Source organism: Acipenser ruthenus, chromosome 7 (genome assembly GCF_902713425.1).
Source record: "Acipenser ruthenus chromosome 7, fAciRut3.2 maternal haplotype, whole genome shotgun sequence".
Lineage (NCBI taxonomy): Eukaryota > Metazoa > Chordata > Actinopteri > Acipenseriformes > Acipenseridae > Acipenser > Acipenser ruthenus.
The window spans coordinates 24,628,265-24,646,062 of record NC_081195.1 but is presented as its reverse complement, the minus strand read 5'-3'; the positions used below and the strand labels follow the sequence as shown (position 1 = coordinate 24,646,062).

Here is a 17,798-nt window from a genome sequence, read left to right as displayed (position 1 = left end):
TTGTTTGAATAAATAAAAAAAAAATCACTTTTGTTGAAATGTGCAACATACCTTTTTTTAACCTCTGTGGTTGTGGTATTGGTTATTCCAGCATGCAACTTCTCTATTCTCTTTTCTCAGTTCTGTCTGCAATTTTAACTAAAGGTGGAAATATCGAGATAAATAAGAAAAAGGTAAAATTAACGGAAATACACAAATTAAACACTTAAGATTCATTTTTATTTATTTTATTTTTTTTGTGCCCAAAGAACAAAGGTTGTGTATATAATAGTTCAAAATCATCTCGCAATGTCCAGCATTTTATTTATTTTTTATTATTATTAATTTTAATAATCATTTACTTCATTATAGTATGTGGTGTTTTTTCTTGGCTTACATTCTAAGGGAAAACATTAAAAAAAAAAGTTACACTGTGAATGTGTTTTTACGTTCTATAAAAAAAAAGAAAACATATACAGTACATATGAACAAAAGTAATAAAAAGAGGGATTTTATAATTTCTGAACAAATATTGCTACGGTATTAATTTACCTCTATAACCAATAACCAGTTATTGGTTTGTAACAAAGGGCTGTATACCTGTATAACCTATTCCCCAACAGGAACTCTCTCTCTCTCTCTCTCAGAGATCTTAGAGAGGGCATGGGGAAGTATAATACCTGTGAGACCATAATCCTACACAGAGGTGAGTGCTGCTGGTTCTGATGAGACACGTTTGTCACGGAGTTGAGATACTGTAGCCTTTTCAAGGTAGCAAATTCTTCTCTGACTTAATAAAAACACAAGATGGCAGTGCAGCTTTACTGAAAAACGTGAAAAGAACGTGTGAAAGAAACAGAACAGCTAATTAGCTGAGCATCAACAATGTTTTGAGATAACTTACTGAACATATCTCTTTAGTCTGTTCTGGTTTCCATATTGAGAGAAGAAGGGTTGGGGGGTCAATTCCTGTTTATTTCAATTCCCATTCCCTTTAAAAATCAATTCCAACACATCATTGATCAAAATTGCAATTAGCAGGGTTCAGATCAAATGAGCTCCACATTACTTAAATTGAAGTCACTGTTTGTTAGTCAATGAAATGAAAGCAGTTGAACAATCACCACAATTATGTCTCTAAACTATCAATTTGAAGGAATTGCAATTAGGAATTGATGTTAAAAAGTAATTGGAATTGGAATTGGAAAACTGGAAATCGACTCCCAAACCTGATTGGGAGTAGGAAATAAAAACTTTTTAAGTGCAGCCTTGGGAGTTACAGAAGGTATGGTAAGAGTCCTTCCAATGCGGTCCCCGGTAACAGGAGGTAGGAAAATTGATTTCTAAAGAGAAGAAAAATATCTAAAAAAGAAACCAGTCCTGCCTGAAATGCTGTCACTCCTCCTCAAATTCATCGTGCCCACACACCACCCCCACGTCCTCCTTGTGGGAGCAGTTGTGCTCCCCGATTTTGGCTCGCTTGCACTCCAGTAGCGTCTTTTCCGTACCCTTGCACTTCACGTCGTCTAGAAGGATGTTTAGGTTGCTCCCCTCGCCCATTTCCGCTCTTCTGGCCACCCGGAGGACAAATGGGTATCCCAGCTGCCGGCACACCACGGCCCCGGCTTTGCTGTCGAACAGATCGTCGCAAACGGTCCCCCATTCCCCCTTGACGTGAATCTCCACCCTCCCGCGATCTGGCAGCTTCTCCCCGTCGCTCACCAGTCGCACCGCCCCGTTCTTCAACTTCCTATGTCTTACTTTCGTCTGCTTCGAACCACGGCCTTTCTTGTTAACTTGATTCTGACCGTCTGAACCATCCACTTCTTCCGCGTGACCCTTGAGTCTCTTGTCGCTCATCTTGGGAACGTTGAGGACGTTCGGCTTTTGGGTCTTCGGAGGGCGCATGGTGGTCACTTCGCGGAAACTGGGCCTTGGCATAGTCGGTCGTCCCTTAGTTAGATGCTCCGTTGTCGCAAGCGAATGGTATCTGCTGGTAGTCTGGTGTTGTTTGGGAGCTGGGCGAGTGGTAGGTTGGTAGGATTTCTCTGGCTTCCTTGTTGTCAGCTGGTAGGTGACTCTGGGACGCTGTGTGGTTGGTGTTTTGGTTGGGGAGTAGATCGGAGGGGTTGGGACTGCATGGAGCCTGGCAGTGGTGGTACCGTGTCTGTCAGCAGTAGTCGGGGTCCATCTGATTGTGGTGGCGACTGTGGGATAAGAGGAAGTCACAACAAATCTGTTGATAAACGTCGTATTGGTGTAGGTCGGGATCGGTGTCGCTGTTGGAGCAGCTGTCGTAGTTTTGCGTCGATTAACAAATCCTGAAAAAATATTAAAAATACACATGAATAAATACAAATGGCCAAAGGTTTTGTATCACCTAGAATTTCAGGATTGAGACATAGTGGTTAAAGAAAAGGGCTTGTAACCAGGAGGTCCCCGGTTCAAATCCCACCTCAGCCACTGACTCATTGTGTGACCCTGAGCAAGTCACTTAAACTCCTTGTGCTCCGTCTTTCGGGTGAGACGTAGTTGTAAGTGACTCTGCAGCTGATGCGTAGTTCACACACCCTAGTCTCTGTAAGTCGCCTTGGATAAAGGCGTCTGCTAAATAAACAAATAATAATAATAATAATAATAATAATAATAAATAAACATAATCTAGACCTCTACAAAGCCGTATGTCATTCAATATGTTAAGGTGACATTATTCAGCAGGTTTCGTTCGACTCTATAAAGCAAAATGAGTTAATTCTATAGGATGATGCATAACCTTTGGCCAGAGCTGTAGGTACATTGCGAGAGGATTTATCCAGGGAGGTATAAGGTACTTTAGCACTTGGAGGCACTCAACTTACTTTCCCTTGGGTGGAAGTGACTCAGCTTTCCTTTCACAGTGACAGGAGATGCTGTGAAATGGCACTTGCCTGGAGGTGCTCTCCTGAAAGATCAATTTATTGCAAATTTTATTTCAAACGAGTTTCACTTCCACCCCACCTTCTGTTAAATTGGAGGATGGCTGTCAGTGGACACTCGTAAGACAGATGGTTAGGAATTGTCTGACAGCAAACATTACAATACTAAAATGTATATTTACATTACGAGTAGTATTCACATTACGAAAGCATTCTAAAAGCTATGGAGCGTATCTAATAAGGCTTTTTTTGGACAATATGCCCATGTTACCTATCAGCTGAAAATTCATTTTTTAAAACCAGTCATGTGTTAAACAAAGACTACTGTATATTGAGGCTCGTGGTTTAAATTCACCTTGAAGGATCTATTATTTTATACATCACCCCAGCTGGCACTGCTGCACTGGGGGAGCCTGTGGAGAGAAAGTAGAGCTCTCCTGCAAGAATAATAATAAAAAGAAATTACATTAATAAGATTGGGTTTCCTTACTGTGGAGATCAGTGGCTGTATCTACCTTTTATTACCACAATTACCACTAATCTTGGACTACATAATGTTAGGAATGTCGGTCCATCGAGCGACTGATTTCACTGTCAGTATGTACAGTACATCACCCACCAGAGCTAGAGATACTAAAGCTGACCACAATAACCTTTATACAGTACACTGTATGCACATGGACAAAGTGTGACGGACTGAGTGGCTTCACCTTCCATCAGATTCTGATATTGCAAAAGAATGTTGTTCCGAAGTGTTATCACAATTGAACAACTGGTTCTCTCTATATACTGCATGTAAAAATGTCACAAGTGTGTATGCGTGCGTGGGTGCGTGTGCTTAAGTGCCAATAGATACCTGCCTCGTCCTCGGCAAACGAGATGATGTACTTGTAATAGGTGTTGATGGTCTTTGGGAAGTTGCAGGTCTGGTCTTTCCCCATGCAGATCTCGTTGTAGTGCCATTCACCAGTGCTGGGATCTTCTTTCAGAGACATCAGGCGTCTGCAAGAGACCAACCAGCGAACCAAAACCTGAACACAGCAGGACCAGGAATGGCAGCACAGTGGATTCAGAACAAATACTGCACCTGATTCGGTAGCATGCAATCTGGTATTTGTGCAGAGCTATGATGGATTGCTTGGTATGTGCCTGTGGAACGGGCAGTGTTGTGAGATACGCTGCCGTTACGGATTCTGTCCCCTCGGTGAGATGAGATAAAAAGCTCTAAAACCGCAGATGCAGACGAACCTGGCTCTTTTGCACTGGCGTTCGAATTGCTTGGTAAGCCATCCAGCTAAACTTAGTAACTATAGAAGAAAATGTGTAGAGCAGTTTAGCAGACATACCCACTCATGAAATCTCCAAAGATATAGAGCCCGTTCAAGTTAGGCATCTCACAGCCTCTGTAGATGTAGCCTCCAGTCACCGATTTCCCCAGCTTGTGGGGATACGCAAAAATGGGCAAGATATCATCTGCAGTGGAGAAAGAGGCTGCAGTCAGCTCTGTTACTGTGTGTTCAGAGCTCAGGGCAGCAGTGTGGAGTAGTGGTTAGGGCTCTGGACTCTTTAGTGTAGGGCAGCAGTGTGGAGTAGTGGTTAGGGCTCTGGACTCTTGACCGGAGGGTCGTGGGTTCAATCCCAGGCGGGGGACAATGCTGCTGTACTCTTGAGCAAGGTACTTTACCTAGATTGCTCCAGTAAAAACCCAACTGTATAAATGGTTAATTGTATGTAAAAAATAATGTGATATCTTGTAACAATTGTAAGTCACCCTGGATAAGGGCATCTGCTAAGAAATAAATAATAATAATAATAATGAACCGGTAGATAAGACTGACAATCGTGCTGTAGTGTGTGAACTGCTGCATCTCCTGGCTCATTGACTGCCTATCCTCTTACTGTATGTACATTACAAATTACTCAGACAGCAAAGTTTCATTGTGCAATTTTATTATTTCTTAATTCTTTATGTTCTATTATATAATTTAAGGAAAACACTTTTTTTTTTATCAAGCTTTACTTACAATATTTACAACATAACATACAGCTATGGCGAAATGTTTTGCATCATCCTATAGAATGAACTAGTTTTAGTTCCTATGAATAAAACCTGCTGAATAATGTTACATTAACACATTGAATTATATATACCGCGTTGCAGTTTTCCATATACTTAACAAAAAACTGTCATGATGTTAAATTAAAGATCTAAATTATGTTCATTTTTTTATTATTGAATTTATGTCTCAATCCTAAAATTCTAGGTGATGCAAAACTTTTGGACATAGCTGTAGTTATTTTTCTATTTTTAAATAGCACTACTGTTTAATAACCCTCTGCCTTTTATGTAATTTGTGACAGGGAAATAAAACTAGCCAAACTGAGTAATAATTTGCGAAATATTGTTATACTGTTACTAACTGTTTATTCATAACCTCATCGTAACTCTACATGAGCAGCAGCACAGTTCAAATGGATATTAAAACGTCAGGGTGGAAGGTTTTTGCCATCCTCTGGCTGAAGGTTTTCTTACCGAGCGACGAGTTGCTGCATAGCTTTTTGTCATAGCATGAGAAGCCCTCCTTGGCTCTCCAGCCGTAGTTTCCTCCCTTGGTGATGATGTCGACCTCCTCGAATTTGTTCTGCCCCACGTCTCCACAGAGCAGTCTCCCCCGGCCTGTCCGGGTCAGGCGGTCCCCCCGGTCCACGGAACAGCGCCACATGTTTCGCACGCCATACGCGTAAACCTCGGGCCGAGCCCTGGGGTCCTTCACGAAGGGGTTGTCAGGGGGTATACGGTACGGGGGCCCGCTGCTGTTATCGTCCACATCCACACGAAGGACCTTGCCCAGCAGAGAGGACCTGCAGGGAGAGTCATATTGTCATTTTAAACTAGCTTAAGGGTTGAATAGATCAGCCTATACCATGACTAAGGCTGTATTTTTGTTCACGGTTATCTCAGATTTCAGTGAAGTTTACCCATTGCCGTGTAACACGGTGTTCCCCATGACAGTTCCGACAGGATCAGGTATTGATCACTACTTAATGTCTGTTTATTGTGTCCAATGATAAAGCATTGTAAAGGGGCAGCAGTGTGGAGTAGTGGTTAGGGCTCTGGACTCTTGACCGGAGGGTCGTGGGTTCAATCCCAGGTGGTGGACACTGCTGTTGTACCCTTGAGCAAGTTACTTTACCTAGATTGTGCCAGTAAAAACCCAACTGTATAAATGGGTAATTGTATGTAAAATAATAATGTGATATCTGTATAATGTGAAATAATATATAATGTGATATCTTGTAACAATTGGAAGTCGCCCTGGTTAAGGGCGTCTGCTAAGAAATAAATAATAATAATCAATAAAGGAAACTTGTTAAATTCTGCTTAAATCCTTGTTGTGCAAGCTTCTTCACACACAAATACTACAGTGGGTTGATGCAGGTTATTTGAGAGTTATGAGCACAAAAAAATACAATATGCTTGACTGAATTCCCTTTGCCCCTTTCGGTAAGGCAGTGCAATAACTCATTTTCAGCTCCTATATAACGACAGTAATATCAGTGTTAGAATTCACCTCAGGCATCAGCCTGCATAATAATTCAAATATTGCAACTGAGGATTCAGAGATTCTCTAGTAGAGTTTTGAGAATCTAGCCCAGAATATGCATACTGTACAAAAATTAAGGAATGACAAACATTACAAATTTGTAAAATAAACATAAAAAAGGAGAGAAATTAAGCTAGACACACAAGCTCAGCAATGGCTCCGTATAGGAAATGGCAGGTTTTCGAATGCTTTAGGTAGCTAGCTAAGTGAGAATTTACACCATAGTTTCAGTGCACTTATTATTATTATTTTATTATTATTATAATTTATTTCTTAGCAGACGCCCTTATCCAGGGCGACTTACAATCGTAAGCACTTCACAAGCAAAACTAAGACGCACTGTGTTGCAATATAAGCATCAGCCCCTTTACTTCAGACCTGGCTACAGTGTCAATATTAGCCTTGGCACAGTGCAATCGCACAGATCCTCTGCTATCTTCAAACAGTAGGACAAGTTACAGTGAGCAGACAGCCAGCCAGCCTACAGGATAAGGGACGGTTATACACTGCTATGGAGGTGTGGTTCAAATGCCAGGTTTAGTTATAAATAACTTTGGGGGGGGGGGGGGTTGAGGTATTCATAAAACCTGTAACAAATGAGCAAACTTTCAATGGAACCTGAAATGGTTCATAACATTGTAAAAGTCCCATTATGCTGTCTTGTTAAATAGAGGTGCAACAATTTTATCGTGGAATATGTTTCAAAATAGTGTACATCGTTTGTACAAGACCAAAAGGACAATATAGCTCATCGTAGCTCACAAAGTGGTTATTGACTGAAGAAGTGTGCTTTATAGTTGATAGAAATTCCTACTCTCCCTAACTCAAATGCCTTTTAACAAAATTTCCATTATTAAATCATCATTTGCTCTTACTATGCATCACGTAAGTAGCCCATCAGGACCATCTCCTGTATCGTGATACATATCCTATCGCGACCGGCATATCAAGATGCAGCTGTTCTCAGCGCTGTCATCCCATGACGGCCCTATTGACGGTGATATGGCAGGTGTTTCTAATATACCGTCCACCCCCTATAAAAGTTCACCATGGCAAATATTTTCTGGTTTACGATTCTTGCTTAGTCTTTATAATGATTGCACTATGTTTAACTTCACTTTACTGTTCTTTTGCCAGTCACACTGCGGTATACTTTATAACAAGGGCATTTTTGTCCTGTTTAATGGATTTAACACTTCCTCTTCATGCTAAAATAATGACCGGTGCGAAATCTAGCTTAGTTTAGTCCATTTTAAGTTCTCTTGAGAGCCGCGAAATGAAATATGAACTGGGCTTAACCTCAACCGCTGAAACTGAATCAGCAGAAAGAAGAAAAACCAACACAGATGTTCACCGTCCACTGAATACATTGGGCTGCTTGTGTAAGATCACATGCATTACTGCAGAGGACTGTATAATCAGAGATGGAAATAAGACTCCCACTGCATAGCGGTATGTCCATTCCTGGTTTTCACTAGTTTAATAATAAGACCTTGTTACCTATACAGTGGGGCTAATCAAGCTTGTATTAAACCCTGGAATGGATGAAACTGCTATGCAACAGGAGTCCATTGTATTTTTGCACTTTCACCATGCTTTACCTGTGCTTTATTACACTTTGCTATGCTTTATCAGGGTTAGTTTAACATGGTTTGTTTATTAATATGCTTTACCATACCTATCTGGGCTTTACAGTGCTTGCCTATGGTTTAACATGCCTTCACTGTGCTTTATTACACTTTGCTGTGCTTTTACTGTGGGACACTTTTATAAGGGATAACATTTCAGTAAGAAAAGAAAACTATTTCAGTAATGCAGCACCCCTTCTCCTTATTTTTGGAAATGGCTTGGCATGTCCCATAGACTCCTGAAGCTTCCAGACTGCACAGAGCTGAGAGAGGAGAGGAGAGAGGAGAGAGACGGCTCATAACAGAGCTGTTTGCAGATGACACCTTCCCTGCAGTTCCCTTTACAGTAACCCAGACATTATCCAGCACTGGGACCACAGCAGTCAATATTGGCATTGGCAGAGCATAACTCAGAAAACAGCCACCACAGCGTCTAAGCATTGAATTGCTATTCTGATCAACCACTTTGACAAGTAAAGCTGTATAAAGCACTGTACCAAAAATGATCATTATAACTACAAAATTCCCATTGTTTTTACAGGTATATTAACCCTGTAATGCCCAAGTATTTTTTAAAATTTGTACAAAACACACTTTTTTCCCCCATGTCCAGCAATGCATAATGTACAGCATATGAAAAGTTAAACAAATAACAATATAGACGGATGGCAAAGCGTTGTATCATATGTGAAACAGAAATGGGCATCACAGGTTTAAAACTTTAAGTACACGCATAACCAAACTATATTTTTGGTTGAACATTTTTGCGAAACTTGCAGAGACACACAGAACCTGACTTGGACATAAAAACATAAGAACATAAGAAAGTTTACAAACGAGAGGAGGCCATTCAGCCCATCTTGCTCGTTTGGTTGTTAGTAGCTTATTGATCCCAGAATCTCATCAAGCAGCTTCTTGAAGGATCCCAGGGTGTCAGCTTCAACAACATTACTGGGGAGTTGGTTCCAGACCCTCACAATTCTCTGTGTAAAAAAGTGCCTCCTGTTTTCTGTTCTGAATGCCCCTTTATTTAATCCCCCTGGTCCTTGTTTCTTTTTTCAGGTCAAAAAAGTCCCCTGGGTCAACATTGTCTATACCTTTTAGGATTTTGAATGTTTGAATCAGATCGCCACGTAGTCTTCTTTGTTCAAGACTGAATAGATTCAATTCTTTTAGCCTGTCTGCATACGACATGCCTTTTAAACCCGGGATAATTCTGGTTGCTCTTCTTTGCACTCTTTCTAGCGCAGCAATATCCTTTTTGTAACGAGGTGACCAGAACTGAACACAATATTCTAGGTGAGGTCTTACTAGTTACTACTAAAGTTTTAACATTACTTCCCTTGATTTAAATTCAACACTTCTCACAATATATCCGAGCATCTTGTTGGCCTTTGCCACATCTCAGCGAATTTATTCTGTATGAATATTCAGTGATACGAAATAAAATCTGCTGTAATTTTCCACAAGCCGTTTGCATTTCCACTGCACATCCATGTGTTTAGAACATCGTCTGCAGCTCTAGTTTTGATTTATAATTTAGTTTGCTTCAGGATCAAGGACCGCAGCTATGGAATGATATATACCCTTATAGCACCCACTGGGTTTTTTTAGACAGTAGCTGCTATGTTAGAGGTGTTTTCAAAGGGCACTGCCAATGTGCAGGGATTATAAATATTAGAGTTGGCCTGCCTGTCCCACTGGCATTCTGTGCCCACTGAAGAGATGTGAGGCCAGGGTGGGGCGGAAGAAAACAGCAGGAATGGGGTGGAGAGAGACAGGAAAGCTGTTTTTCTTTTTTTCTCATGCTTATAATTGAAAACCACAAACCCCAAAAAACAGGCGCCGCTTTACAATAAGTAGCTATTCAAGCACATTAGGGTTTGGGTAACTTAATTTAAATTAAAACACATTAAAAACAACAACAACTACATTTTTAAATTTAAAACAGAGACGGCATGCGACTATTACAGCGATACCATAATAGCTGCGGTATATAGCACATGCTTTTGTGTGGATGGGCTCTCCTTCAAAATTCATCGTCTATACTGATGGAAGTGTGTTAGTAAATAGAAAATCTCTATACCAAATTACGGCTTCAGAGGGGACTTGAAATGGGAAGATTTTACATTTTACATGATAATTGGAAGCACGGTGCGGCAGATGAGAGGAAAATTCACCTTTAAATCAGGCTTTTAAAACAAGAGGAAAATTAACTTTTAATTGGGCTTTTAAAACAATGTGGAAGTTAATTGCCATTGATTGCTATTCAATTATAAAAGGTGATGGAAAGACAGCTTTTCTTGAAATCAACCCGTTAGTGAATTCATTTATTTAATACCTGCCAATAAATACTTCTTATAAGGCAGCAGTGTGGAGTAGTGGTTAGGGCTCTGGACTCTTGACCGGAGGGTCGTGGGTTCAATCCCCGGTGGGGACACTGCTGCTGTACCCTTGAGCAAGGTACTTTACCTAGATTGCTCCAGTAAAAACCCAACTGTATAAATGGGTAATTATATGAAAATATAATGTGATATCTTGTAAGTCGCCCTGGATAAGGGCGTCTGCTAAGAAATAAATTATTAAAAGCAATTAAGAGTAAGAGAAACACCACCCCCTACTGGTAGAATGCAGATTGCACAAAGTAGACCTTTAAATCGCCTGTACACAGACAGGGCAGCTCCTAATTGGAAAGGAACTGCGGTGCCTCACAGAAGTTTGAGGAACCAGTCTGCCATTAGCTGAAGGATGGCGCTGAACCAGCTGGCAGTGGGTTTAACGGAACAGTCACAGGAGAAAGTCACTGCTTGTTTTGACACCATTTATAACCAGTCGATTTCAAGCGACATTACAAGGGTCTGAGGGCAAGAATCTACCTGCCAATCTGTGCTTACTTGTTCTGAGCATTCCCAAACTCTCCGAATGGGTCACCGGCTTTACCCCCGTCCCCTATGAAGATGTAGAGGTAGCCGTCATAGCCGAAAAGAAGCTGTCCTCCGTTGTGATTGGATGCTGGCTCCACCACCTCCAGGAGAATTCTACAATCACAGGGAACAATCAGATATCTGCTGCATCTGAACACAATTTAAAAGCCATAATGTTCATTGGAAAACTTGTAAATGCACGCTTTCTGTGTTTAATCCATCTGGATTTGATTAAGATAAATACGAGAAGGTAGTCTATAGATATAGACATAGCAATGGTAACTGCCAACCTACTAGCTGGGTGTCATATAAACAGAATCTCCACAAGTGTAATATTACTGTCAAAACAAAAACACAGCCTGAGGTTGCAGGGATTTCTGCTATTTACTGGGCTGCTTTTTATTCCGTTTCCCTTGGTTACACTGCATAATGAACGCTTGGTATGTGGGAGTGCTCCTGTCAATACTGTACAATTATATAGCAGCCAGACCACAGCTCGAAATGTACTTTAGAAAACCTGTATATATTAGGATTGTTCAAGTATTGGAAAAATGACAATACAAATGGTGTTTTTCTTTTTCTTTTCATGCTGTTTACCGTTGTATAACAAAAACAAATTATATATATTTATTGATTTTTTGAGGTTATAGTAAATAGTTATGTATACTTCTATGTCCGCCTTAGAAATAAATTGCAATGGGTTGCACCTATGGAGGATATTTTATGCCAAAATAAAATAAATAAATAAATAAATGTAGAAATAAACAAATACATGTCTGCCGTCCACTCGCTTTGATTGACACGGGTGTTTTCACAACAAATGAAATGCAAAAAGCAAAGCAGAAACATAAAAGGATACAGAGAAATGTAAACGGACAAAACTAAATGTAACAAGCAATTGGGAAAAGTCGAAATAAACAAACAAACAAACAAACAAACAAACAAACAAACAAACAAATAGACATGTATTTATTTATTTCAATATGTATTTATTCATTTTTCATTTTGGCATAAACCTCCATATGCACCGGCTTAAAAACGTAAAGTTAAAAAGTAAACTTCAAAAGCAATGTGTAAAAGTAAAGTTAGTGAAAACTAAAATAAGTTTTAACTTATGCACAGCTGGTGCAAATGCGCCAAGAAGTAAGTAAATAAATAATAAAACAAATTTACCGTTCAGACGCTGGGTCCAACACATTCATGTCGTTCACAGAAAGCGTGAACTCACTAATGCGAATGCGCTCCTCTCTCTTTACAGAGACCGAGTAATAAACATACGCCTTGCCGGTGGACTTGTAGCGCGGATGGAAGGCGACGCAGAGGAACCCCCTCTCATCTCCGGCCCACGGCGAGGTCAGCACTGCGTTTGTCAGGTTCAGGAACGGCTTGTCAATCCGCGACCCGTTGGGCAGGTACGCCCAGACGTAGCCCAACTGTTCCGCGATGAAGAAACGATGCGTGCCGTCGTTGGCGTGGACCATGGCGACCGGGTTGCGCAAGAGGTTCGCTACCTCCTGAAGGCAGAGCTGCAGGCAGCCTTCGGGGTCTGCGCGCACCGCCCCCAGGTCGGTGTTCAGTTCGGCGTTTGTGAGCACGTTGGGGTAGCAGTAATCCCGGTCTTTGAGTTCCAACAGGGCGCAGAATTTATCCCGGTCTGCTTCTATCTCTACCGTCTCGTCGTCTTCCGTGAGAAGGCTCAAGGTTGAGCGGCAACGATGCCAGAAATCAGTGCAGTATTCCCCGCACAGTCCGGGCAGTTTTCGCATAGGGGTGTTAGCGTCCTCGGCGTCATATAAATGGGCAGCGTATGGGGAGCATTCCTAATTTAAAATAAATACATAAACACATATAAATCATTTGTAATCAGATATATACATACCCAATCATTTACCATCTATCAATGACTAATTGTTTGATCAAGCTATACCCTCCAAGCATTGCAATCTACAGTGATGACTAAATGTTTTATTTCTGATGTATTTAAATGATGGTTGGTTTGGCGAAAATTCATCCTCTGCTTACTTCTGGTCACTGTTGGCATTCAGGGGCGTGAAGAATACTGAATGCATGCACCCTGGGAGCTGCCTGTATTAACAGATTTGCCCCCAGAAGCAATGCTAAGACTACCAGCACCCACCTTTCCCATAATTATCCACTGGGAATGTCTTTGATCCCAAGTAATCATGCATGGAGGCTTGGAACAAAAGTGTTTAATAGCAGGTGATAGCTTTCCTGCAGTATTTCAACCCAGTGCTCTATATAAGCTGACATGGCACTTTTCATTACATGCAATCTAGCTGATTTTGAGCTTCTTGTTTTGAAAGCTAGAACAAGGGAATTTTAATTGAGTTTCATTAACTCTGTTTTACCAAAGGTTGCTGTCAAGCTAGAATGTATTGTTCAATAATTTAGTACAAAAAGATGGATTTATATGTAGCTCATTTTTAGACTGACAAACCCCAATGAAGACAGAGAGATCTTAAAAAAAGGGTGTCAGGCTTAAGACATGGAGGCTGAATGCTGCCTCACTCCTTAAAAGAAAGGGTGCTCCCTACAGTCCTGGGCAGGGCAGGCTTGAGGCATGGAGACTGAACTGCTCCCTCACTGCAATTTTCACAAGCCCCCAAATTAGCTGCAAAAAAAGTAAAGCTAAGTAGATGAGGATTGTGTTGACAGTTTTGAAGCTGTTAGCAGGCAGATCTCAAGGTAAACGTATTTGTTGTGACTGCCAAGGAAATATTTGGCACTGAAGGCGCTTTATGAGGGACTCAGACTCAGGGTCGTCTGCCAAGTAGGCTCATTAAACCCAGTCACAGGATTACTCACTATCAGGGAAAGTCTATTAGGAACAGCAACTTCAGAGCATCACATAACACGGATACAGTTGATTAAACTTTGTGACTGTGTGAGAAAGCAAGGTAGCTGCTTGAGCAGAGAACAGAGAAAATAAAAACTCTTGCAAAAATTTATTTCACTTCAAAGCCGACTAAATTGTAACAACTACATCACAATGCTGCTTCAGTACTTTCATGTCCATTAAAACATCCATATGCTGCATTCTCACTGTACTTGATTCTACTCGGGACTATTCTGTTCTCTTTGTACATAAATGCAACAATGGCTGTGAAGTTACCAGTGTGGTTGCACAGTGGGTGGTTGAAAGGAAGGATGTATTTAAAAGTATCAAATACTTATGCAAGTTCTGTATTTGATTTAAAAAACGTCTTTCCTTTTCTATTGCTGTAAAAGGAAACAAAGCTGTGATGTGGATATTTTGCCCCTTCCTGCAGATTCTCAATTTTCCTCTTAAATAAGACCCATTGTTCTTGGGATCTAAAGTACTTTGGTAGGCCTACCACAGAGCCACATCTTGAGAGCCACTTATTCTGGACAGAGGCCCTTTCCTGTGGAAATATGGCAGCGATGTGTCTGATTACCACAAGATAGCAAAAGGTTTCAGTTTTTAAACCGTCAGATTTTGTTTTGTTGTTCCGTTTGAGCCAGAACTAATTATTTGGTTCCAATTGTTAAACCAGTAAACGAGGAGGCTTGGTGGTCCAGCGGTTAAAGAAAGGGGCTTGTTACCAGAAGGTTACTGGTTCAATCCCAGCTCAGCTACTGACTCGTTGTGCGTGACCCTGAGCAAGTCACTTAACCTCCTTGTGCTCCGTCCTTTGGATGAGAGGTAAAACAAACAAGGTCCTATTGTAAGTGACTCTGCAGCAGCAGTTGTGATGCATAGTTCACCTCTTAGTAAGTCGCTCTGGATAATGTGTCTGCTAAATGATTAATTAATAATAACTATAAAAAACATTTAAGCAATACAGTACAAATCAAACTTTTAAAGTCGAAGGTAATTTAACCGATTGTTTAGTAGTTTATGGTTTGCCCACCATTGGTTGCTTCTAAATTATTTATTTATTTTTAAATTTGGAATCGCCAGTTATTTTATCCCCAATTTTCTCCCAATTTGGAGCCCAATTATTCAACCCGGCTCACCGCTGCAACCACCAAACTAACTCGGGAGAGATGACCAGCACTCTCATCCTCCGAAACGTGTGATCAACCATCCGCTTCTTTTCTCACTGCAAGCCCGTTGTGAAGTCATTGCAGAACTACAGCGTCGGAGGACCACGCAGTTCTGAATTGCCTGGCCAGCCGCAGAGGTGCGCAGTGAACCAAGGACTCCCCAGCCAACCTAAACCTTTAACAATTCTTGTTTTTCAATTCCAATTGCTTTTTAAAATCAATTCCCAATTCCAATTGGAATTGGTATTTTGAGAAGCTCATTTTAACAGAACCCGGCTAATTGCAATTTTGATCAACGATGTGCTGGAATTGATTAAAAGGGAATGGGAATTGGGAATTTCATTTTAGAAACAGGAATTTCGAATTGAAAAACAGGAATTGACCCCAGCCCTGTGCACAATGGGTATCTATTTGAAGACTATAGCAATACTACATAGTGCAAAATATTTGTTTCCATTACCTTTGCTGGCAATGCTGTGCCCTGCTTTCGATTCTGCTAAGGTTTCTTCTGGATGCTACAATGGCATTGCCAATGTGATTTTTCAAACGTCAGTGTGATAATCCAATGCAGTCCTGCATTGGTGTTCCACCAAACCTCTAAAAGTCTCCAAAACAAGAAGTGCAAGTATGTGTTGCTTCATGCCCCAAACACAGTAACCTGAGCCATTAGTCATTCTAACTTGGCAGGTTACAGTGGGGGGAACACCAAAGAACTCCACGTGCAGTTAGCAAGAGATGATCACTCACCACAGGTAAAGATCTCAAAAAAAATAAAAAGCCTTTTGTTTCCCCCTTGACAAGTGTTATCAATTCCCTTACCCGCATAAAAGATCTCAGTTGATATAGATCCTGGTAAATGTGTGTTGTGTCACATGAAAAGCAGACACGTACACATGTGGGTGACTCAGAGGAGACAGACCACATTGCGCAAACCATGGGAGTTCCATACATGCATTCCAAGTGTATGGACATTTACAATATCCATCTGTTGCATTACACTGAATCACACTGTTGAAAACTGCTGTAGGACAACAGATTTAAGAAGGCATTAGCTCAAGCATTTCGGATGATTGAATCAAGCATGTCAACAACACAGTGAAAATCCTGTTGGCTCAGTGCAATAGAAAGTTGTGCAAAGTCAATAATGAAATAATGCAATAAGGCAATAATGAAAATATTCTGCATATCTCTCTATCATTAAGTCCCTCTTTAAACAAAAATGCAAAAGTTTTATTTATGAAGGAATACTATAGCTCTGCCAAAAGTTTGGTATTTAATGATGATGATTTCTACATATGATCTATATAGGAATCAATTGAAAACCACCTGGTAGTCCATACATATAGTGTAGTAAAGGTGAATTACTCACTTCTACAGCTCTGGCCAAAACTTTTGCATCACCCGACAGAATAAGCTAATTTTGCTTCATAAATTCGAATGAAACCTGCTGAATAATGTTACGTTAGCATATTGAATTACATGCCGCTTCGTAGTATTCCATATACTTCATGAAAAACTGACAAAAAAAAAAAGTGACATTTCAAAATCTAACAAGAAATACTGTACTACTGTTATGGCTTCTGGTAGACTTTTGCAATATAATTTTGTAATTTATTTGATTATATGATATATATATATATATATATATATATATATATATATATATATATATATATATATATATATATATATATATATATATATATATATATATATATATAGATAGATAGATAGATAGATAGATAGATAGATAGATAGATAGATTATGTCTCAATCCTATAATTCTAAGTGATGCAAAACTTTTGGCCATAGTTGTATATGCAAAAAGTAGTGTGTTAAATACACCATTAATAACACACAATTTGTTAGTGCAATAATAATAATAATAATAATAATAATAATAATAATGATGATGACTCTCACCTGGCAGAGAATAGACCGTATGTATTTTCCACAGGCCACGTACCCAGAGTAGTCAAAGAAATCCATAACCAGATAATATCTCCTCATGATCAGCTGCTCTTGCTCTGAATCACAGCATCCAAACTGGGAGTACTCCGTGCAGAAAGTGAGGGGCTCTGGGGGTTTAAAAGGGGGCTTATAGTCCAAACACTGGGGGTGGGAGCCCACCAGCCAGGGGGATACAAAAACAAGCAACCAGCAGCTCTGCAGTAGTGCCTGAAAGCGAACTCCATTCATGGCAAAGTTCAGCAGGATTCTCAGGGCTAAACTGGCTTTCCCGTGCACAGTATCACAGTGAGCGTATGTGTTTGAGTGTGTGTCTCCCTCCCTCTCTCTCTCTACTCTGTTTAATTTGGGCAACGTTTTGTTAGTTCTGGACATGTGCTTTGCTGGATAATACGAGCCTCGTTCAAGCCAAGGGCCTCCCCCTCTCCTCTCCTCCCCACCCCCCCTCCCATCCTCTCTTTCCCTCTCACAGCATTACACTGTACATTAGAGCTCTCTCTCTCTCTCTTCACACACAGAAGTATGCACTGCAAGAGGCAGCAATGGAAGCACATGAACTTCTTCAGGCCTGTGTTGTATGTTATGTTCTTTATAAAAGGAATGAAAGTATAGAAACAGAGCACAGGCAAGTATGGTATATCACAGGGAAGTATAGTAACGTATGGTGCACACTTAGTATGAGCATGGGAAGAAAATGCACTTCTGTATAATTATATGTGGTGGTTTACGTTTATAAGTGTTGGAATGCTT

At 40.5% G+C, this 17,798-nt stretch overlaps 1 protein-coding gene across 1 annotated transcript; it reads right to left on the bottom strand.

Moving 5' to 3' along the window:
• Window positions 1–67: 67 nt before the first annotated feature.
• Window positions 68–17,376, bottom strand: LOC117416005 (HHIP-like protein 1). The gene is made up of 9 exons (XM_034027005.3): window positions 17,004–17,376; window positions 12,225–12,871; window positions 11,022–11,165; window positions 5,428–5,756; window positions 4,241–4,367; window positions 3,751–3,896; window positions 3,250–3,331; window positions 2,838–2,920; window positions 68–2,300 (listed from the first exon to the last, which is right to left on the bottom strand). The coding sequence occupies exons 1-9, from the start codon at window positions 17,277–17,279 to the stop codon at window positions 1,375–1,377; spliced, it is 2,760 nt and encodes a 919-aa protein (XP_033882896.3). The 5' UTR covers window positions 17,280–17,376; the 3' UTR covers window positions 68–1,374.
• Window positions 17,377–17,798: the final 422 nt, after the last annotated feature.